General features: G+C 35.3%; 1 protein-coding gene across 12 annotated transcripts in view; it reads right to left on the bottom strand.

Annotated features, from left to right (window-relative positions):
* PPFIA2 (PTPRF interacting protein alpha 2) overlaps positions 1 to 23,764 on the bottom strand; it is a 479,171-nt gene that overhangs the window by 183,197 nt on the left and 272,210 nt on the right. For all 12 annotated transcript variants that reach the window (XM_057557043.1, XM_057557042.1, XM_057557045.1 and 9 more), the window contains 2 exons: positions 13,661 to 13,762; positions 1,408 to 1,572 (listed from right to left, as the gene is read on the bottom strand). In XM_057557043.1, the coding sequence (XP_057413026.1) occupies positions 1,408 to 1,572; positions 13,661 to 13,762 (267 nt within the window). The remainder of the gene's footprint in view (positions 1 to 1,407; positions 1,573 to 13,660; positions 13,763 to 23,764) is intronic.

The raw sequence follows: 23,764 nt of genomic DNA, 5'->3' as shown, positions 1-23,764 counted from the left end.
CTCCTCATTTGTAAAGAAAATGTCTTACTTATCTTTGTGTGCTAAATATATGCCAAGGAGTCTGACACATAATAGATATTCTATAAATGTAAAGTCTTGCAAATTCTTAATAATGCAGTTTTGTAATAAGAAATGAAATATAATATGAAAGTAAACATTACATATATTAAATTATTATTCGATATTTGATATTAGTTGATATTATATTCATCAGGGATTTTTATATAATATCCATTTCTGTTTTACTCAAAATTATTCATAAACTAGTTGCCTCTCATACTAAAATTAAAAATGAGATACAATTTCTTCTTAATAATCTAGAAGACAGAATTATAGATATGCTATGCACACACTCCACATAAATCCCCTGCTCTAAGAACATCTGAAAGACTGATGATAAAAATATATATGTATATAAATATTAAATAGAGCAAAAGTGTCTGTATGCTCAAAATCTATATATAACTGAGTAATAATCCCTAGTTTGGATTTTAATGCTCAGAACTTGTTAGATACTTTACAATGAAGTGCCCCAATTCCCACTGTACAAAATCCTAAAGCCTTATTAATTTTAAAAAATTCATTCTTTGAAATTTTACAGAATTGAAGTGATGTCATAAGCCTTACTAATATCCAAAGAATATTATCATCATATTGGCTTATTAATGTCCATAGAGCTTATTTGAGTAACAGCTAAGAGAAACTTACAGTTACTTTAAAAAAGACCTAAAGCAGATATTTCTACTAATACCTTATGCTGTTACCCGCAGAAACTCTTAAAAATGTGTGTTCAGAACTAAGATATTAGAAACCCCCAAAATAAAATTGTATGCTTCTAAGATGAATCTCTAAAGGTTAAAGTATTTCCAATTTACACTTCAAGATATGTTTTATTGTCAGCTAATAGTCTCCTATGTTGGCAGCTATAGCCACGCACTTCAGAGGGGGCAGGGAGGATAGAGACTGTGGGGTGGGGAGAGAATGAGAGAGAGAGAGGGAGAAACAGAAAGGTTACATGACAATATTAAATTTCAAATGGCCATCTGGACTAGGACTCTAAAGTACCATAATAGAAGTCTTGATAAACCATAGATTCAGACGTATTAAAAAAAAGAAAATGGTTATGAATATTACCAATATACATGCAATAGTCAGGGTGCGTTTTTTTTTTTTTTTTAGTGATTTTTCCTGTAGTTCAAACGTGTTCCTCTGAACTGACTGACTTCAGCAGTCAGTAAGAGTCATGGATGAAGACAATGAACTTGATGCTGATGACAAAAGCACAGTTAAACTTGAAATCTTTTGTCAATACTATACCTTTTCTTCCAGTAGTTTTTTTTTTAATTTCAGCTTTATTGAAGTATAGTTGACATATAAAATTATAACAATCCTTTCACAATACTATACCTTTTCATCCAAGGCCTTGTGGTGCTCAAATAAAGATTTCAGTGCCTTGAGAACCTCAACTTCGCTGGACACTCCCGAGGGGGACTGGGCTTGTCGCTTCACCACCGTCATTCTTAGTGACCTTTCATGTCGTGACACAAGGCACTCCAAATGCTCCAGTAACAGCTATTGGGTTTAACAGAAAATGTAATTATCTTATGGATACAAGTCACTAATACATACAGATGATTTCCATTTTAGTAGATTTCAGATTTATATAGTATCTAATGATAACCTCAGATCATACTACAGATAGCATCAATGAAGCACAAACCTGAGTTCATAAACCAGGGTTCATAAAATATATTAAAAGTAAATTGCATTTCTATCACATAACAATTTACTGAATTTAAAATATAATGTGAATTATATGCATTCTTTTAGAAGATTTAATAATTTCAATTTAAATTGAGGAGAGCTAGAACACACCATAATACGATCCAATAGGATAATGACTGAAGAACATTGAACAAAGCATGATGATTTTGTTAGAGAATACAATTGAAAGTCAAAATTAATTTCACTTATATCTGATCATTTAAATGTTTTAAATTGGGCTTCCCTGGTGGCGCAGTGGTTGAGAATCTGCCTGCCAATGCAGGGGACACGGGTTCGAGCCCTGGTCTGGGAAGATCCCACATGCCGCAGAGCGACTAGGCCCGTGAGCCACAATTGCTGAGCCTGCGCGTCTGGAGCCTGTGTTCCGCAACAAGAGAGGCCGTGATAGTGAGAGGCCCGCGCACCGCGATGAAGAGTGGCCCCCGCTTGCCGCAACTAGAGAAAGTCCTCGCACAGAAACGAAGACCCAACACAGCCATAAATAAATAAATAAAATTAAAAAAAAAATGTTTTAAATTGAAGGAAATGAGTATAATCATCATGTTGCTTTAAATGTGATTATAGTGATAATCATATGTTGTTATAGTAATTATAGTGGTGACACTAATGATTTTATTCACAATTAAATTCTTAGATTACGTAATAGAAAAATATATGCAGCCAACTGGAATATAGTAACTGAGACCAGCAATAGTCATTTTGAGAAAAGAGGTTAAAGGACATAATTTTTAAACTGTTGACTCTGGAACCTACATTCACCAGTCAGTGTCTGGTGCCATGAGAGAGACTAGGGGAAAGTCCAGTGAACAATGTTTCATTCTGGTTCCAGACTCCACGCTCTAACTTTTCCCAGATAAATTGTGCTTTTAAATGGTCTGTGAATTGGAGTTTCACCTTCATTTTATTTTATAAGTCAGTTCTGCAACTAAGAGCAAAGATATATGAAAAGAAAATAAAAAACTGTTATCAGTTATTAAACTTTTACTAGTGAAGAATAATATATGACTAGTAAGGAGGAGAGATTTTCAGAAGGCTAGTGAAAAGCACAGGCTAACAAAGGATGTCTAGGCAAAATAAGCAGGAGTTACTGAAACAATAAAGGAAAAAGCAGATATAAGATACTGAGGTGGAAAGAAGTAAAGAAAAACTATTTTCTTTCAAGATTTTTCCTAAAGCTTATACTGTAATGAAAATTTTTGTTTTTAACAATGCTACTTTTAATTTCAGTGTCACATATTAGTATCACATTTCTTAGTTCTTAATAAGTTAATTTTGCTATATTCACTGTCACTAATTACGGTTCAATGTGTCAGAAAATTTTGCCTGTTATTAACACAAAACCCCCCACACATATCTGAGATCCTAAAGGTATATAGATCAGTCAGCCAGAGTCATATGTAAGCATCAAAATAATATTAAAAGTTCTTCAATATGAAGATGATACAGTTAATATTTTCAAAGAGCTTTTCTTTTATTTACCAATCTCTGATTATATTCATGGTATTCTACTCTCTTGAATTCTATAGATGCATGTGTGCATTGGTTAAATCCAAGCTGTTTCACATAGGTTATAGAGATTTGCCTATTTCTCCAACTTTATCTGCTGTTAGTCTTTCTCTGGCAAACTCTGCTCTAACCACGCGAGCCTACTTTCAGTTCCTCAGTCTTCCAAGCCTTTACACGTGCTGTACCCTCTGCCTGAAATACTGTCCTTTGGCTCCTTAGTTGGTCAGCTCTTTCTCACCTTTAAGTCTCAGTTTAAATATCACCCTCTCAATAAAGCATTTGCCCACTACTCTAGGTAAAGCATTTGTAGGTCTCTCTCTTCCAAGTCTTCATAACTCTCCATTTCATTCTCTTGCTTCATTTCTTCATATAATGTGTGTAATTTCTTAAAAATTGTTTTACTAAATTTCATTCTATTTCCTCATTGAAATATAAGTTCCATGAAGCTAGGCACCATGTCTGTCTTGATCTTCTCTGTATTTGAGTATTGGCTCAGTTCCTGGCATCTATGCATATGTAAAAATATTTATTGAATGAATAGAAAAAAATGATAAATTAGGTAAATTTTCCAGTGTACATTCTGACCTATATCAAAGCTAAATCTGCAGTCATGGTTAACCGGCATTATTTCCTAAAAGCTTAAGCTAATTAACATGGTGTATATATATATATATATATATATATATATATATATATATATATATATATATATATATATGTATGTATGTATGTTTTAGGTAGATGATATACTTACAAAGAAACAAGACATAATACAAGAAAACTGGTTTCTCTAAGTGTAAATTAGAGATGTCTTCATCTATACAGTAATTTAATAACTATTTGAGCTTCTAATATTGCATGGGAGTAGGTAGGATACAAAATTGTATAAGATATAATCTGTACCCTCTAGGCAAGAAACACAATATGAGTATTATATTGAAGCTATAAAGGACATCTGTTATTGGAGATTATCTAAATCTTTCAATCACACTCTTTACATTTGGCAAATTTCCCACAATGTTAATCCCACCTTCTCAACATAGAGTGCAAAAAACTACAATTCTCAGCGTTCGGTGCCACAGAGGTTCTGTTAATTACACACATGTAAGAAATGAGTGGTATAACTAAGTTATAAACCATATAAATAAGTTGGTGAAGGTATCTAGTTTGCTCAATGGGAGGTGGAATCATGATTTTGCACAGAAAAGGAGAAAAAAATCTGCTTACCAGCTTTGCAGTGAAGTTCTAAAATTTTTTCCTGAAAGGTTAGACTACAGACTGTTTTGGGTAAGAATTTCTTAATTTCTGTTAAAAATCATTGTCTACTTAAACTAGCTAGAGAGTGAATTCTGTTATATGCAACTAAGAATGCTATGACAGTACATCAGGTCATACTGACTGCTACCTTTCATTTTAATAGTCATCTGCCATACCCTGGTCATTGTTCCTTGAATGTCTTAGCAACTAGGTTATTGACATTTTTCCAGTGTTACCCCAGTTGTAATTCTTGGTGATTTTTATAACTCATTTAAACGATTTCTCCAGCATATTGGCATCTAAATTTCTAGACTTTGTGTACTACAATGGTCTCAATTTCCCCCCTATTTCAGTAACTCACAATTATGGTTTCACAATAGACTCTACTGTTATCAATAAATGCAACTAATTTCAGTTTTTATTATACAACTCACAAATCATTAGTTTAGTTCAGTTATTTAAATGCTCAAACTCTAAAAATACTTGCACCTTCCATCTCTTTATCGTAGGAATTTATTACTACTTCTCACCGTACTCTTGCCTTCACTTTCTTCTTACCCATCTTAAAATTTATAGTTCAGTCTTTAAAAATCAATCTTTTCCATGTTCCTACAACTTCCAGAATCTAACCACTTGCCACTACATCCACTTGCCACCTGGGCCCAATACCCATTATCTCCCACAAATTATTATAGTAGCTTCTTAACTGGTCCTCCTGCTTTCATCCTTCCATCAGGTTATTCTCAAAACACTATTTAAGTTAAAATGGAAGCCAGGTCATTCATACCTCTGCTCAAATCCTCAAGGTCTTCTCATCTGGCTCAAGTAAAAGCCAAAGTCCTTAAAAGTACCAAAGGGATCTCAATTCTCTGAACTCATCTCCTATTCTTCTTGCTCACTCCAGTCTAGCTGATTTGGTTTCCTTGTAGCTTTGTTTTGTTTTGTTTTTTAACATTATCAGACATCCATGCTATTACATCAGGACCTTTGTGCTTGCTGTTTTTTTCTGCCTAAAACATTCTCTTTCAGACATATGCATGACCATCTCATTACACTGTCTCTTTCATGGTTTTCGTCAAATCTCACCTTGCAACAAGGCTTTACCTAGTCACCCTCTGCACGAAATATGTCCTTTCCAGTTTGTTTTTCCCCCTTGGCATTTGTCTATATCTAATTCACTATTTACTTTATACACTTATCTTGTTTAAGTCTGTCTCCCAAAAAATAATGTAAGGCCCATGAGGAAATGAAGTATTTTTATTTACTTTTTTCCTATTTTGTCCATTACTGTATCTCTCAGTGCCTAGAAGATTGGCACAGTAGATGCTCATAAATTTTTGGTTGAATGAATAAATGAATCCTGATTAAAACAGTAGTTTTTAACAGCTATGGCTATAAGTAACAACTCTTCACACAAATGGGAATATGGGATATCTGACCCAGACAGATTTGACAAAGTAATAATTAGATTAACATCAAAAAAGGGGCATTGTCTTCCATGGTTCATGGATAGCTACTGAAATGACCATCTGAGTTATCCTGAAATGGGGTGTCTCTGAAAGTAAGGCTTTGATGGACTGAGTCATATATACAAAAGACCATTTTGAAGGGCAGGAAGAATATAAGGACAGTGAGGTGAGCTGGATGCTTTGAGCTGCACTGAGGAGTTTAAAGAAAGAAAATGAGAAGCATAAGGTTTTAAATTTTAGGTCAAGGCTCAGAGAACTCAATAGTTGCTATAGCTGCTCATAACAGCCTCTTATTGAGGTCCCAAGGCATAATAGAAAAAAGATAAAGAGCCTGATCTAGGAGAGGTCACTGAATTACAATGTATGATGAATTCAGAGCCTTACCAGGTGTCTCATTTGGAAATGTTGGCACTCCTATGAAAATAAAAAGGTACCACCAAGAATTAGAAAAAGGAAATTTAGAAAGTTTCAGATGAATCTGATTTACCTTATCCACCAAATTCCAATGGGTTGCTCTGCTTCACTGATAAGCGTTGTCTTATTTGTCTTGATGACCATGTATAACTCAGTCATTAAGTAGTTGCCTGGCAAAACATAGCCTATGTTCTCTCCTCTTGAATCTGGTTGGGCCTGTGACTGTTTTGATCAACCTGTGTTATATGGTGATGGTGACAATTTGTGACTTTTGAGTCTAGGTCCTAAGAGGCAATGCAGTTTCCAACTAGTTTGCTGGAGTACTTGTTCTTAGGTCCCAGGGCCACCACACAAAAACTCGCTACTCTGAGACCACTGTGCCACAGAGGTCATATGGAGGTTCTCAGATATAAAGTCCCAGTTAAATCTGTCTGTCCTTCAGTCACTCCAGCCCAGGTGCTAGACGCAAGAGCAAAGAAGTTATCTCACAAGTAGATCTTTCAGCCTCCAGATATTTGAGTCACCACCTGAAAATCATATGCTAAAGCTGGTCCATACTATCTTGTGAGAGAGGATCATTTTCAGAAATCTTGTGAGCTGGTAGTTAAGCACAGTTATTGTTAAAGCTTAAATTACGTAAGCTTATAATTAAATAAAATGTTTTTAAAAGATAGTAAACGCTCAAAATATATCACTTCCTAATTATCTTACTATATTATACTATTACTCATGCCCATAGGGTTGTTTACTTCAATGGTATTTGATAGTAGAAATACTATATAATGGTTCACTACTGTGCATCTTTTCCCAACTCTGCATTTAGTGACAACATGTTGGAAGTTTGAAAACAGCCACAGTGGGAGTATTTACACCACAGAAATTAACAAACACTATATATCAGTGCTTTTTGCTTTTTCTGATAAAAATAAATCATCGACCAGTCACTAGCCATCAAGTCATCCCAGCTGAGAGCCCAAACCTTATGGAGCAGAGAAGGGCTGTCACCACTGTGCCCTTTCTGAATCCCTGACCCACAGAACTGTGTGTATAGTAGAATATTGTTTGTGCCATTAAGTTTGGGGGTAGTTTATTATAAAGCAATAGATAATCAGAAAATCTTCCCTAAAGGGACCTGTGACCATGTAGCATGGTAACAGCTAAGGAAAACAGAATACAAAACTGTTTTGGGTATTAGCTCTAAGCTAGGACTATATCTTTGGTACCCACTGGTATAAACGCGTTCAATAATCTGGTAGACAAAATGATTCATCCTGTGGATATTGACTTATTTCTTTGGCCACCACAGCATTTGCTCAATGGGCAGAAAATAGTGACCATGGTTTCAGGGATAGAAGTTATTCATTGACCTGACAAAATGGGCTTCTCATCATTAAAGTTGATAGGGTTACCACCCCAGCTGAATAGCCAAGTTACTTGCTGTAGCCATCAACCTTGAAGCCCTGACATGGTGCAATATACCTAGAAACAAACTACTCATCTTGAATCAAGCAGATTACATCAAATCCCTTCCATCAGGGAGGCGGCTGTCTTTTGCTACTGTAATAAAAACTTTTTCTGGATATGGATTTGCCTTTTCTAATGGCTCTGCCTCTACCAGCAACACCATCTTATTAGATTTTTGCTTAATATCCTGTTATCATACACCATATTACTTCTGCCCAAAAAAACTCATCTTACAGTGAAAGCGCTAATGCAATTGACTGATGCTCCCAGCCCTGGCTTCACCATGCTATCACATCGTTCAGAAGCAGATGATCCTAAAGAATGGTTAAGTGACCCAAGGAAGAATCTATTTTAATTTAAATTGAGAGATAACACATTGCTAGGTTGGGATGCTATCATCCTGCAATTAGTATACACTCAGAATTAGTGATGGAAGTAAGGTTCAGTTTCTCTCAGTTTCAGACCCGATATATATGGGTATAGACCCAGGTCCAAGAATCAAGGTTTAGAATTGGAATTTATATTTGCTAATAGGACTTTGTAACCAGTTGGAGAAAAAGGATCTTTCTATTTTTATTGTATCATACACATAGTATATATTATTTTCCCATTTTCTTGTTATATTTTTACCATTTTACTCTATTTTATATTGGTTATGTTGATTCTGATGAACATTTAAAGTAGTCCATAGGTTACAGAATATTAAGATAAGATTGTGATTTAATGAGAGCAAGACTGTACACACTGAAGAACCCCATACATGAAGCTGGATGCAGTTAACTAGACGTTAAGAACCTTCTTTTTTGATAAAGGGTGATTTTATTTTTGTTTAAGAAGTCTATTTGTATTGTTGGGTAGATACATATCAGTATTGCTATTTAGAATTTTAATATGAAAAAAGGGTATGATAAAATCTGGGTGGTAGTGCAGACTGCCATTTCAGGTTTCCCCAAATCTTTTGAATATACCCTCCATGTTTGATAGGTCCCCACATTCTGAATGCCATCTTCCCACAGTAGGATTCAAGGAACACTTCTCAGGCATGTTTACCACCAGGTGGCAGACATGTGACTTACGAGCTGGCCAACCAGAGCTCCCTGCACAGGACAGATTCTGAGGGGATCCAGATGAGGAAACATTCTGGGCATGGGACATCCATTTTGCCGGCACAGGTATTAGCAGACGCTGCATGTTTCTGGGACTTGGGGTGTAAAATAAACTTACAAAGCTAAGAAACATGGTCCTAGAAATTGTGCCTGGAAGTTCAGTTTAGAGATTTCTTACATGCTTTAATTAATGCCTTCTTGATTAAAATAGCAAACTGTGTTGTTTTGTGCAATTAGGAACTCTCATCCGTATAACAATACAACCAATTGTGTTTTTATTCATATAAAACAGACTCCTTAAGGGCTTAAAAATTTATTCTGAATACTCCTCGATGCCTAGGAAAATATTCTATATAATATATGCTTAGTACTTGTTGAATTGAAGTAATAATGAATGTACATTATGTATCTTGGAGAATGTGGCCAAAAATGTTCTAATCTAGCATGTTTCTATAGCTTTAAACTTCAAATGAAAATACAAATAAAAAGGAACTTACCTAAGATGCCACTAACAGTCTACTACTTTGTACACCTTCGCTGGGAGCCAAACTTTAGTCTAATGTTTCATAAATCTTGCAGAAGGCACTCTCTTTGGTACACTCAAAGGACTGCAGGGACTATGTGAGTGGCCATTCATCTTTGTTGGAATTCACTTTAAATGACCACAGCCTACATATGTATACACACAAACATATCATATTGTATATGCATATACACATACTGTCTCACTGGGGATTTTTAAGCTAAATTTCTAAAACTATAAATCTTTCCATTAGATCTGAATTCAACATAACCTTGTGTGCAATTATTTTCAATCACATATGGCTTTCAAGTAGAAATGCTTTCTGCCCTGTAAATTAATTTGGCCTCTGTAATATGGTCACATAACACAATACTAACATCTGAAAATGAAAACCTTCAAATTGATTGCTTTCATGATCAGTCCACTCAGCATCCTTTACTCTCAAGTATGGTTTAGATACCCTATGCGTCTTCTAATGTACGTGTCTGAGTCCCACATTGAAATAGCTGTTGGGAGGGTATATGTCCTATCTTATTCACTCTTGTATCAGTCATATCTTTTTTTTTTTTTTTTTTTTTTTTTTTAAATATGTACTTTCCAACTGTGAGCTGCACTGCTTTATAGCTACTTTATTTATTTATTTATTTATTTTTGGCTGTGTTGGGTCTTCAGTTCGTGCGAGGGCTTTCTCTGGTTACGGCAAGTGGGGGCCACTCTTCATCGCGGTGCGGGGACCGCTCTTCATCGCGGTGCGCGGGCCTCTCACTATCGCGGCCCCTCCCGTTGCAGGGCACAGGCTCCAGACGCGCAGGCTCAGTAGCTGTGGCTCACGGGCCCAGCCGCTCCGTGGCATGTGGGATCTTCCCAGACCAGGGCTCGAACCCGTGTCCCCTGCATTAGCAGGCAGATTCTCAACCACTGCGCCACCAGGGAAGCCCAGTCATATCTTGTTGTAGCACTTTCATAAATATGTATACATGAATCCATACATGCACACACATATCTTCACCTGCTTTCAACTACTAGGGTCTTCCCTTCTCAACTGGATTGTACATTCTACTCATCGAGGAAATCAGTTTGGAGGGAATTGGTTAACTTGTATAAACAGGTTTGTCAAGAATGGGAAGCTTTTCTTTATTAATGGCAGGTGTCTGATTGTATTTGAACATTTATTTAACATAATTATTTTGGCTCAAAACAAAAAGGCATAGTAAGGAATGTTTCAAATTCAGTCTTTAATTTGAACTAAAGATAACTGTTCTTTTTTTTAGTTTATAACCTATGAGATGAAATTACAGTGTAATTATTCATAACTGACATTAAGACTAGCTCTTGACACCCTAACTTCTCTTTCAAAGTCATACAATAGTTGCATTCTGAAACATTGTTAATAATATAAACCATCCTTTGAGATCTTCAGGCACAAAAACAGTTGAAACAACAAAACAGCAATGAAACAACAACAAAACTTTTCTACTCTGATATTAAGAAATAATAACTATATTAATATTTCTAGTTTTCCTTTACCTTTTCATTAATTCAGATAATTCTGCCAAAACATAAATTTTAGCAGTCAATTTGAGGATGTTGAAATAATGGCAGGAATGCTGTTTTCTGTAAGTATAACTTGCCTAGGTATGGTCAGAGAAGTTTTAGGAATAACAAAATTTGTTTCATCATTTTTTCTACATTTTTGGTAGTATGGAAACATTAAACAATAAAACTTGGTTGAATGTTTCTGTAAATACCCACTACAATTTATGAAGTTTTAATTTTTGTATAATCATGAATAACATTAGGATGATTTTATTTGGATGTTCTCAATTTAGCAGGGCATTATGGAGGAAGAAAGAAGGTGGTCTGATTTTCAGCCCTGGGTATTCTTGGGGTGGTGGGGGAGGGTGAGAGGTGGTTATGTAACTTAAGAAGCTGTTATATAATCAATATTTTACATAAGGAAGGTTTCATAAATCTATTTTCCTTGACATAATCAACAACAAAAATCCTCCACATCATTGCTTTAGGAAAGGTAGAAAAATGTTTTCCAGCTTGATTCATGTTTTCAGAGTAGTTATGATTCATGTTTAAAAATCAATGGCTTCAGTTTCTATTACCCTAATGGAACTTAATATTTGTACTTCTCTCACTTTGATTCCTGAATGGGTATTTCAAGTACAGCTTGTTTGCTTTCTTTGTTACCCAAAATTCCTTTGCAGATGCAATAATGACAGGTAGTTCCAAGCTTCATGGGGTGTAATGTGATGAAAATTGTGAGGATGCTGTTGCCAAACCTCCCAGTCTCTGGAATTAGTCACAATCAAGAAGGCATAACACACTCCATACTACAGTGGTCTACTCTTAGGCAATGTTTCCCCTAAACTGTAGTAAATCTTTGAGTTTCTTCATGGATCTAACTTGAGTAATTGTGCTGATGGCCTCATGGCTAAGGGCACAGGCTCTGGAGTTAGTTTGCCTTAGCTTTCAAATCCCTTCCTTGCTATTTACTAACTGTGTGACTTCTGGTAAGTGATCTGCCCTTTTCTGAGCTCAGTTGCCTCATCTGTAAAAAGGGTATAATTATAATATTTCCCTCATAGGGCTGTAGAAAGGATTAAAGGGCTGAATAAAGGAGAAATAAATACATGGCTAATAAAAGAGTTTCTGGTGCATTTTAAATAAGATTAGTTGGAAGTCTACTGAGAGGTTTGCATTTCCCTCCATTTTTAGCTTCCTGTTCGTGCTTTTACATTGGGCTGTATTGAGTTACACTAGGGAATGTTGCCTAAAGCATTAAAATAGAAAATAGTGAAATAGGGCAGAAAAAATCTCATGGCAGAAATACACTTTAAATTTGTATGGAAAAAGTATAATTTAAAAATCAAGGGTGGGAAAAATATATAGAGGGAGAAAGAGACAGAAAAAATTAATCTGACACCTGGTAACATGATCTAAATTGCTCTTGTTATGTCCTATAAGAGGCAGTCCACGTGACTGGCTCATCAAAGTCTCAATGAAAACCGATTCCTTACGTACATACCCTGTGAATTCTCTTTACCCTAAAGTAAGACCCTGAAAAATAAGAAACTGAGTTTGATCATATAACTATTATGCATGCAGTGGTACCTCTCATTCCATGGGCACAAGCTCATTCCAGGGGCACAAGCTGACTGTTTGTGGAGCTGTCATTTTTATATTAGTCTCTAAGACCAAGCATGCAATGAATATACAGTTAACTGTAACTTACCTTCTCAGCATTAATCTGCCATAGCTCTAACACTTAAAATATTTTCACCTACTTCACATTGAGATTGAACTATAATCACACCAAAGTGGTTTTTCTCTACATTCTTTTACTACAGAAACTTCTCTTATTTATGGGTAATATGGCGATTTATATATTTTATGAAATTTAGTGACTTTTTCTTCCAAACTAGAAAATATAACATCTTTGATGGAATTTTAAACTTTAATGTTACATGGCATGTTATGAGATTAAACAAATACATGGGTTTCCAAGAACAGAATATTGTAAATTCCATCAGGTTCATAAAATCACAATATCAGAACTGGAAGTCTCCTTAATGATCTTCTAAAATAGAAAAGGTATGCCTCTTTTAATTAGGAGAGTCCTGTTCCAGTGGTTTTATGTTTTTAACACCTTTTAAAAAATTGTTATTTTTCTGGGGTGAGGTGAGGATGAATGTCAGGTCATGCCCTCATAGCACCCCAAAGTCAAAACTCATGCTCCCCTCTCAAACCCATTGCCCTCCCCCATTACCCACCACCAGCTTCTGAAGTATCGCCCACCCACTCCAATGCAACAGTTTGAAACTCACTATTGAAATACAACTCTTCTTTTTAAAGTCGAATAAAGCAAAGACCAGAAGAAATACTAACATTTTTTAAGGCAACATAATGATTTAGTAGCCGAGACTGTAATTTAGGTTTCCTGTCTTCCTGTTTTGAGTTTTGTAGTACAGTATATTCTCCTTTAATTTAAGTAACAGACCATGAGTTGGCGTCTGCTTAAAGTCTTGCTCAAGTTTTTAAAGGCTTATATTTCTATGAGTATACTAGAGATAAGGCACTGAGCTATACATGGAATTAATTCCAAGCAGAGGCAGTTTTATACTTACTCTTGTATTGTTTCTTTCAGCTTTAAGTTCAGAAATTTCTTCTTCTTTTTCTAGAAGTTGTTCTCTGCAGGCATTTAATTCTTTTGTCAGTGCAGCAAATTCCTGAAAGAGGAACAAAAAATTTTGAAGACATATTCCAGATTTAAAAAATGTATTCCAGCAGGAAGAAAAAAAAAAATCAAAATATAAACTTTTGAGTGTAGAGAATAGAAAACATGGCCTAGATGACTGTACATTGCTGTTATTTATATGTACATTGCTGTTATTAAATTAACTTGGTTCCAACTTTAAAAAAATGCTAGTACATGGTACTTAACAAATACATATTATAATATGCTGCTCAGATGAGTGTATAAAATATATTTCAAAATGTATCAGATACATCATATTGAATTTAACATTAGTAAGATAACATATTAATAATATAGAACAATTTAAATTTGGCTAATTTTGTGAACAACTCCAAAGATCTCATACTCTCGTTCCAGATAGCAATGTTTAGACTGAGCATACTACATCATAAGAAAAAACCAACAACCACCACCAACAATCAAAAAAAAAAATTCTTAAATATACTATTTAGAGATAAGAAGTTTACTTATTTAATAGGAGGAAGAAAGAGAATGCACTTGTATCTTACAAAATAATAAATAATAAATGTATCTAAGACTTGATAACATTATCTAACATTCTCTTATTAATTTATGCATTTAGACACAATAAAGTTTGCTTAAAAAGAAGGGTAAGACACTTAATTCAACTATTCCGTTACTCTAACTTACAAACAAATATTTTTAAATAATTTTGAAAAATAGTAAATAGTAATAGATCCATATTAACATTAAATTCTTTGCAGTGATACTCAGTAATAAAATTGATGCTTGTCAAATGCATGTAAGTATTTGGGAAAATTTGGCACCAGGCTGGGAAAGCACTGTCAGAAGATCAAAAAGAAAAACAAAATGAGGAGACAGGTTTGGTTAACCTAATCTCTACAAAGGCAAATTTAGCAAAAAGTAAATGAATATGATGATTATACAAAGCTGGGAAAGGTTTAGGGTTTTTATTTTTGTTTGCTTCAAACCACTTATTGTGCTAAGTTTCTCTGAGTGGCTTCAAACCAAGTGGGTACTTCAAAGACCTCAGAGTAGACTTAGTTTAGAATCAAGATGAAAGAGTTCATTGTTACATTTGGCTGGCATTACAGATAAATGTTTTCTCCTCTGATTGCTGCCCGCTTAAATGTTGATATTCTCTGAGTATATTATTTAAGTGGAGAATGGAAATAAGCAACAAGTAGAAAACAATAAACACTTCCATAAAAAAATTTTCTTCATATAAATGGCATAGTTTTGATGGAGAAAAGAAGAAAGTAACAACGATTCTGCATTGTATACTATTAACATATATATTTAAAATTAATCCTATACTCATGAATATCACAAGGCAAAATATTAATCAAATCTGTACATTTAACAGCATACCATTTTTAAACAAAACATGTATCTGGTTTATCTTTCTAGAGATTTAGCTTGCTATCTACAGAAAGAAAAAAGATCAGAAGGAAATATTTCAGAATATTAACATTACATATTTCCAGGTGGTAAAATTAACAGTGGATTTTGTTTTTAGCTTTCTGCTATGTAGTTGTCATCAAAACTTTCTATAATAGAACAAAATGCTTTTATGCTTAGTGAAAAAAGAAAATATAAATCTGTAAGTGCACTGAAACAATCATGTGTTCATAACCAACGACAGAAATTAGTCAAGATGTTATTGGTGACAGATGACTTTGCATTTTTAATTTACTATCATGGCACTGATTCTGAGCAAACTATTTAGTGACTCCATTAAGATTAGTCTTACATTTATTAACTTTCTAGCAAATTTCAGACACTATCTTCACATTCATTATTTCATCTTGCTCTCTAAATAAATAGTGAGGGAGTCTCATTCCCATTTTATGGCTGAGGAAACTGAATTACCAAGATATAAATTGAAGTTCATGAAGCTCACAACCCATAGAGAGTGAGTTATGCTGTGAACACAGTTCTCCAGACTGCGTGTCCAGTGTTTCTCCACTATACCATTTTGACCTAACTGTTCATCAGGTTTTGTTTTTTTTTAAATTTTTTTATACAGTAGGTTCTTATTAGTTATCCATTTCATACACATTAGTGTATACATGTCAATCCCAATCTCCCAATTCATCCCACCACCAACCCCCCACCCCCCCGCCAGCCACTTCCCCCCCTTGGTGTCCATACGCTTGTTCTCTACATCTGTGTCTCTATTTCTGCCCTGCAAACCGATTCATCTGTACCATTTCTCTAGGTTCTACATACATGCATTAACATACAATATTTGTTTTTCTCTTTCTGACTTAATTCACTCTGTATGACAGTCTCTAGATCCATCCACGTCTCAACAAATGACTCAATTTCGTTCCTTTTTATGGCTGAGTAATATTCTATTGTATATATGTACCACACCTTCTTTATCCATCCGTCTGTCGATGGGCATTTAGGTTGCTTCCATGTCCTGGCTATTGTAAATAGTGCTGCAATGAACATTGGGGGTGCCTGTGTCTTTTTGAATTATGGTTTTCTCTGGGTATATGCCCAGTAGTGGGATTGCTGGGTCATATGGTAATTCTATTTTTAGTTTTTTAAGGAACCTCCATATTGTTCTCCATAGTGGCTGTATCAATTTACATTCCCACCAACAGTGCAAGAGGGTTCCCTTTTCTCCATACCCTCTCCAGCATTTGTTGTATGTAGATTTTCTGATGATGCCCATTCTAGCTGGTGTGAGGTGATACCTCATTGTAGTTTTTTTTTTAAAATTAATTAATTAATTAATTAATTTTTGGCTGTGTTGGGTTTTCGTTTCTGTGTGAGGGCTTTCTCCAGTTGCGGCAAGCGGGGGCCACTCTTCATCGCGGTGCGCGGGCCTCTCACTATCGCGGCCTCTCTTGTTGCGGAGCACAGGCTCCAGACGTGCAGGCTCAGTAGTTGTGGCTCATGGGCCCAGTTGCTCCGTGGCATGTGGGATCCTTCCAGACCAGGGCTCGAACCCATGTCCCCTGCATTGGCAGGCAGATTCTCAACCACTGCGCCACCAGGGAAGCCCCCTCATTGTAGTTTTGATTTGCATTTATCTAATAATTAGTGATGTTGAGCAGCTTTTCATGTGCTTCTTAGTCATCTGTATGTCTTCTTTGGAGAAATGTCTATTTAGGTCTTCTGCCCATTTTGGGATTGGGTTGTTTGTTTCTCTAATATTGAGCTGCATGAGCTGTTTATATATTTTGGAGATTAATCCTTTGTCCGTTGAGTCGTTTGCAAATATTTTCTCCCATTCTGAGGGTTGTCTTTTCGTCTTGTTTATAGTTTCATTTGCTGTGCAAAAGCTTTGAAGTTTCATTAGGTCCCATTTGTTTACTTTTGTTTTCATTTCCATTACTCTAGGAGGTGGGTCAAAAAAGAGCTTGCTGTGATTTATGTCAAAGAGGGTTCTTCCTATGTTTTCCTCTAAGAGTTTTATAGTGTCTGGTCTTACATTTAGGTTTCTAATCCATTTTGAGTTTATTTTTGTGTATGGTGTTAGGAAGTGTTCTAATTTCATTCTTTTACATGTAGCTGTCCAGTTTTCCCAGCACCACTTATTGAAGAGACTGTCTTTTCTCCATTGTATGTCCTTGCCTCCTTTCTCATAGATTAGTTGACCATAGGTGCGTGAGTTTATCTCTGGGCTCTCTATTCTGTTCTGTTGATCTATATTTCTGTTTTTGTGCCAGTACCCTATTGTCTTGATCACTGTAGCTTTGTAGTAGAGTCTGAAGTCAGGGAGTGTGATTCCTCCAGCTCCGTTTTTTTCTCTCAAGACTGCTTTGGCTATTCAGGGTCTTTTGTGTCTCCATACAAATTTTAAGCTTTCTTGTTCTAGTTCTGTAAAAAATGCCATTGGTAATTTGATAGGGATCGCATTGAATCTGTAGATTGATTTGGGTAGTATAGTCATTTTCACAATACTGATTCTTCCATTCCAAGAACATGGTATATCTCTCCATCTGTTGGTATCATCTTTAATTTCTTTCATCAGTGTCTTATAGTTTTCTGCATACAAGTCTTTTGTCTCCCTAGGTAGGTTTATTCCTAGGTATTTTATTCTTTTTCTTGCAATGGTAAATGGGAGTGTTTCCTTAATTTCTCTTTCAGATTTTTCATCATTAGTGTATAGGAATGCAAGAGATTTCTGTGCATTAATTTTGTATCCTGCAACTTTACCAAATTCATTGATTAGCTTTATTAGTTTCCTGGTGGCATCTTTAGGATTCTCTATGTATAGTATTATGTCATCTGCAAACAGGGACAGTTTTACGTTTTCTTTTCCAATTTGTATCCCTTTTATTTCTTTTTCTTCTCTGATTGCCATGGCTAGGACTTCCAAAACTATGTTGAATAATAGTGGTGAGAGTGGATATCCTTGTCTTGCTCCTGATCTTAGAGGAAATGCTTTCAGTTTTTCACCATTGAGAATGATGTTTGCTGTGGGTTTGTCATATATGAACTTTATTATGTTGAGGTAGGTTCCCTCTATGCCCACTTTCTGGAGAGTTTTTATCATAAATGGGTGTTGAATTTTGTCAAAAGCTTTTTCTGCATATATTGACAGGATCACATGGTTTTTATTCTTCAATTTGTTAATATGGTGTATCACATTCATTGATTTGCGTATATTGAAGAATCCTTGCATCCCTGGGATAACTCCCACTTGATCATGGTGTATGATCCTTTTAATGTATTGTTGGATTCTGTTTGCTAGTATTTTGTTGAGGATTTTTGCATCTATATTCATCAGTGATATTGGTCTGTAATTTTCTTTTTTTGTAGTATCTTTGTCTGGTTTGGGTATCAGGGTGATGGTGGCCTCATAGAATGAGTTTGGGAGTGTTCCTACCTCTGCAATTTTTAGGAAGAGTTTGAGAAGGATGGGTGTTAGCTCTTCTCTAAGTGTTTGATAGAATTCACCTGTGAAGCCATCTGGTCCTGGACTTTTGTTTGTTGGAAGATATTTAATCACAGTTTCAATTTCATCACTTGTGATTGGTCTGTTCATATTTTCTATTTCTTCCTGGTTCAGCCTTGGAAGGTTATACCTTTCTAAGAATTTGTCCATTTCTTCCAGGTTGTCCATTTTATTGGCATAGAGTTGCTTGTAGTAGTCTCCTAGGATGCTTTGTATTTCTGCGGTGTCTGTTGTAACTTCTCCTTTTTCATTTCTAATTTTATTGACTTGAGTCCTTTCCCTCTTTTTCTTGAAGAGTCTGGCTAATGGTTTATCAATTATGTTTATCTTCTTAAAGAACCAGCTTTTAGTTTTATTGATCTTTGCTATTGTTTTCTTTGTTTCTATTTCATTTATTTCTGCTCTGATTTTTATGATTTCTTTCCTCCTACTAACTTTGGATTTTGTTTGTTCTTCTTTCTCTAGTTCCTTTAGGTGTAACATTAGATTGTTTATTTGAGATTTTTCTTGTTTCTTGAGGTAGGCGTGTATAGCTATAAACTTCCCTCTTAGAACTGCTTTTGCTGCACCCCATAGGTTTTGGATCATCATGTTTTCATTGTAATTTGTCTCTGGTATATTTTGATTTCCTCTTTGATTTCTTCAGTGATCTCTTGGTTATTTAGTAACGTATTGTTTAGCCTCTATGTGTTTGTGTTTTTTACGGGTTTTCCCTGTAATTGATTTCTAATCTCATAGTGTTGTGGTCAGAAAAGATGCTTGATATGATTTCAATTTTATTAAATTTACTAAGGCTTGATTTGTGACCGAAGATGTGATCTATCCTGGAGAATGTTCTGTGTGCACTTGAGAAGAAAGTGTAATCTGCTGTTTTTGGATGGAATGTCCTATAAATATCAATTAAATCTATCTGGTCTATTGTGTCAGTTAAAGCTTGTGTTTCCTTATTAATGTTCCCTTTGGATGATCTGTCCATTGCTGTAAGTGAGGTGTTAAAGTCCCCCACTATTATTGTGTTACTGTCGATTTCCTCTTTTACAGCTGTTAGCAGTTGCCTTATGTATTGAGGTGCTCCTATGTTGGGTGCATATATATTTATAACTGTTATATCTTCTTCTTGGACTGATCCCTTGATCATTATGTAGTGTCCTCCCTTGTCTCTTGTAACACTCTTTATTTTAAAGTCTATTTTATCTGATATGAGTATTGCTACTCCATCTTTCTTTTGATTTCCATTTGCATGGAATATCTCTTTCCATCCCCTCACTCTCAGACTGTATGTGTCCCTAGGTCTGAAGTGGGTCTCTTGTAGACAGCATATATATGGGTCTTGTTTTTGTATCCATTCAGCAAGCCTGTGTCTTTTGGTTGGAGCATTTAATACATTCACGTTTAAGGTAATTATTGATATGTATGTTCCTATGACCATTTTCTTAATTGTTTTGGGTTTGTTTTTGTAGTTCCTTTTCTTCTCTTGTGTTTCCCATTTAGAGAAGTTCCTTAGCATTTGATGTAGAGCTGGTTTGGTGGTGCTGAATTCTCTTCGCTTTTGCTTGTCTGTAAAGCTTTTGATTTCTCTGGCAAATCTGAATGAGATCCTTGCCGGGTAGAGTAATCTTGGTTGTAGTTTCTTCCCTTTCATCACTTTAAATATATCATGCCAGTCCCTTCTTGCTTGTAGAGTTTCTGCTGAGAAATCAGCTGTTAACCTTATGGGAGTTCCCTTGTATGTTATTTGTCATTTTTCCCCTGTTGCTTTCAATAATTTTTATCCTTAATTTTTGTCAATTTGATTACTATGTGTCTTGGTGTGTTTCTCCTTGGGTTTATCCTGCCTGGGACTCTCTGCACTTTCTGGACTTGGGTGGCTACTTCCTTTCCCATGTCAGGGAAGTTTTTAACTATAATCTCTTCAAATATTTTCTCAGGTCCTTTCTCTCTCTCTTCTCCCTCTGGGACGCCTATTATGTCAATATCATTGCGTTTAATGTTGTTCCAGAGGTCTCTTAGGCTCTCTTTATTTCTTTTCATTCCTTTTTCTTTGTTCTGTTCTGTAGCAGTGAATTCTACCATTCTGTTTTCCAGGTCACTTATCCATTCTTCTGCCTCAGTTATTCTGCTATTGATTCATTCTAGTGTATTTTTCATTTCATTTATTGTATTGTTTGTCTCTGTTTGTTTGTTCTTTAATTTTCTGGGTGTTTGTTCTTTAATTCTTCTAGGTCTTTGTTAAACATTTCTTGCATCTTCTCGATCTTTGCCTCCATTCTTTTTCCGAGGTCCTGGATCATCTTCACTATCATTATTCTGAATTCTTTTTCTGGAAGGTTGCCTATCTCCACTTCACTTAGTTGTTTTTGTGGGGTTTTATCTTGTTCCTTAATCTGGTACATAGCCCTCTGCCTTTTCATCTTGTCTATCTTTCTGTGAATGTGTTTTTTGTTCCACAGGCTGCAGGATCACAGTTCTTTCTTCTTGCCTCTGCTGTCTGCTCTCTGGTGGATCAGGCTATGTCCATCAGGTTTATATGGTTGAGATTTGGAGTGCATTTAGCAATCCTTTTTCTTTTAACTGGAGAATTATATAATCATTACTTATAATTACCATTTAGGATTCTTCTGAATTAGTCCAAAGGGAGTGTGGAGAACTAGGAAGTAGGGTATTCCTTCCATTCAGAGCAACAAGTGTTAGACAAGAACATCCTGCATATCTAGGACTGCAACAGGTGCAGATGCCTCGTATGGAGTTAATCATCAAATGTTTTTACACTTTTTCACTGACATTTCTCTCTTCTGTACCTACTCCTCCATCCATACTATCACATGAACTGAGTATTTTTTTAATCAACTTTTCCTAGATAATAGTAACAGTAAAGGTAGTTAACATTGACTGAGCCCTTACAATATGCCAGGCACTCTGCCAAGCAATTTATATTGATTATCTCATTAATCCTAATGAAACTCTGTAACACAATACTAAAATCTCACTAAACAAAACTAAACACTCTTACCATACAATTCAGCAATCTCACTCCATGGTATTTCATTCCAAAGTAATGTCACTCCAAAGTAGCTGAGAACTATGTCCGCACAGAAAACCTGCACGTGACGTTTATTGCAGCTTCACTCATAACTGCTAAAACTTGGAAATAATTGAGATGCCCTCCAGTAGGTGAAGCAATGAATAAACTGTAGCACATGCAGACAATGGAATATTATCTAGTGCTAAAAAGAAACAAACTATCAAGCCGGAAAAAACATGGAGAGACCTTAAATGCATATTAGTAAGTGAAAGAAGCCAATCTGAAAAAGGCTACTACTGTATGATTCTAACCATATGGCATTGTTGAAAAATAAAAATTATGAGGATGGTAAAAAGATGAAAGTTTGCCACAGGTGTTGGGGGTGTGGAGGTGATGAATAGAGCACAGAGGATTTTCAGGGTGGTGAAAATGCTCTGTATGATATTTGATGACAGATATATGTAATTAAACATTTGTCCAAACCTATAAACATACAACCCCAAAGTGAACCATAATGTAAACTACGGACTTTGGGTGATAATGATGTGTCAATATAGGTTCATCAATTGTAGCAGATGTACCACCCTGACAGGGGATGTAGATAATGGTGGAGACCATTCATCCATGGGGGCAGAGGGTACATGGGAAATCTCTGCACCTTCCCTTCAGTTTTACTATGAACCTAAAACTGCTCTATGAATATAAAATCTTTAAAAAAAAATCACTGAGGCCTAGAGAAGTTAATAAAATTTCAAAAGTTAGATACTTTGTCAATGGTATAGCTAGGCTTTGAATCCAGACAATCTGTTTCATAGTGGATGACTACAATAGATTGTTGTTTTTTTTTATTTTTCCCTCTCCCGATCACAGTTTTTCCCCTTCTAATTTGTCCTTCCTCAGTCTTTGAAAAATTATATTTTCCTCAAGCTCACAAAACTTTTCAGAACTTCCTACTTTTAAGCACATCAAATTTAAACAGATTTTAACTTTTAAAATCCAAACCATCCAAAACATGGCCCTTTCACAATTAATTAGCTTTATTTCTCATTGAAAAATAGCAACTACCAATTTGAGCAGGAGCCACTTTGCTCTGCCCTGAACTTAGTATTTTATATGAATTACTTCATCTCTTTCCTATTTTTCAGATGAGAATACTGAAGCTTAGCATGGATGAATAACTTGCTCAAGGTCACACAGCTAAAAATAATCCACCTTGATTCCAAAACTCTTTAATTTCTGCAACACTGTTTTCTTCTCACTGAAAATGGAAAATCATCAAATTTTTCAACAGTAGCAATTAATACAAACATATCATCCCTCTAACTATCCATCCATACATACAACGTTTATTGTGCATCTACACATACCAGACCCTATGTTAAGTGCTGTAGATATGGAGATAACTTAGGCATAGTTGTTGCACTTGACCTCATAGATCTTTCAGAATTCACATTTGAGGCATATCAGGAATTTTCATCACTAATAAGCACTCAAAACCCATCACCAAAGTGCCACACAGGAAGAAATATTAGTTTATGTGCTTAGAGGCACTGTTGACTTACAGGTAACTCTTCCTCTCTAATACCTTCTTCTTAGTATGTCTATCTTCTGCATCTGACACAGATTTCTTCTTCCTGTTTCTATCTCCACCTTTCCATTTTCTCATCTCTCTTATTTTCTATTTCCTTCACATATTATTTCCTTTACCAGGAATACTCTTCCCTATCCTCTCTGCCTGACTTATTTTTAAAGCACCAGCTTGCCTTGTTAATGATCTATAATACCTTGTTCAAGGTCTATCAATGCACTTACTGTATTTTTTCATAATAATTGAATTATGTACTCATCTCCAAATAAACAGCATGATCCTTTAAGACAATTTTGTTACCTTGTTTATTTTTATAGCCTCAGGACTTAGCAGAGTTTCTGACAAATCGTAGATATTCAATAAATCCTTGTTGTAACAATATGTGAATGGTTCACTTTCCCTAAACTTTAAATTTAATACCAAAAACATTTTTTAAAAGGTATAATTAATTAGAGTTATTTCT

This window comes from Balaenoptera acutorostrata, chromosome 11 (genome assembly GCF_949987535.1).
Source record: "Balaenoptera acutorostrata chromosome 11, mBalAcu1.1, whole genome shotgun sequence".
Taxonomy (NCBI): domain Eukaryota; kingdom Metazoa; phylum Chordata; class Mammalia; order Artiodactyla; family Balaenopteridae; genus Balaenoptera; species Balaenoptera acutorostrata.
This window is presented reverse-complemented; position numbering and strand designations above follow the sequence as displayed.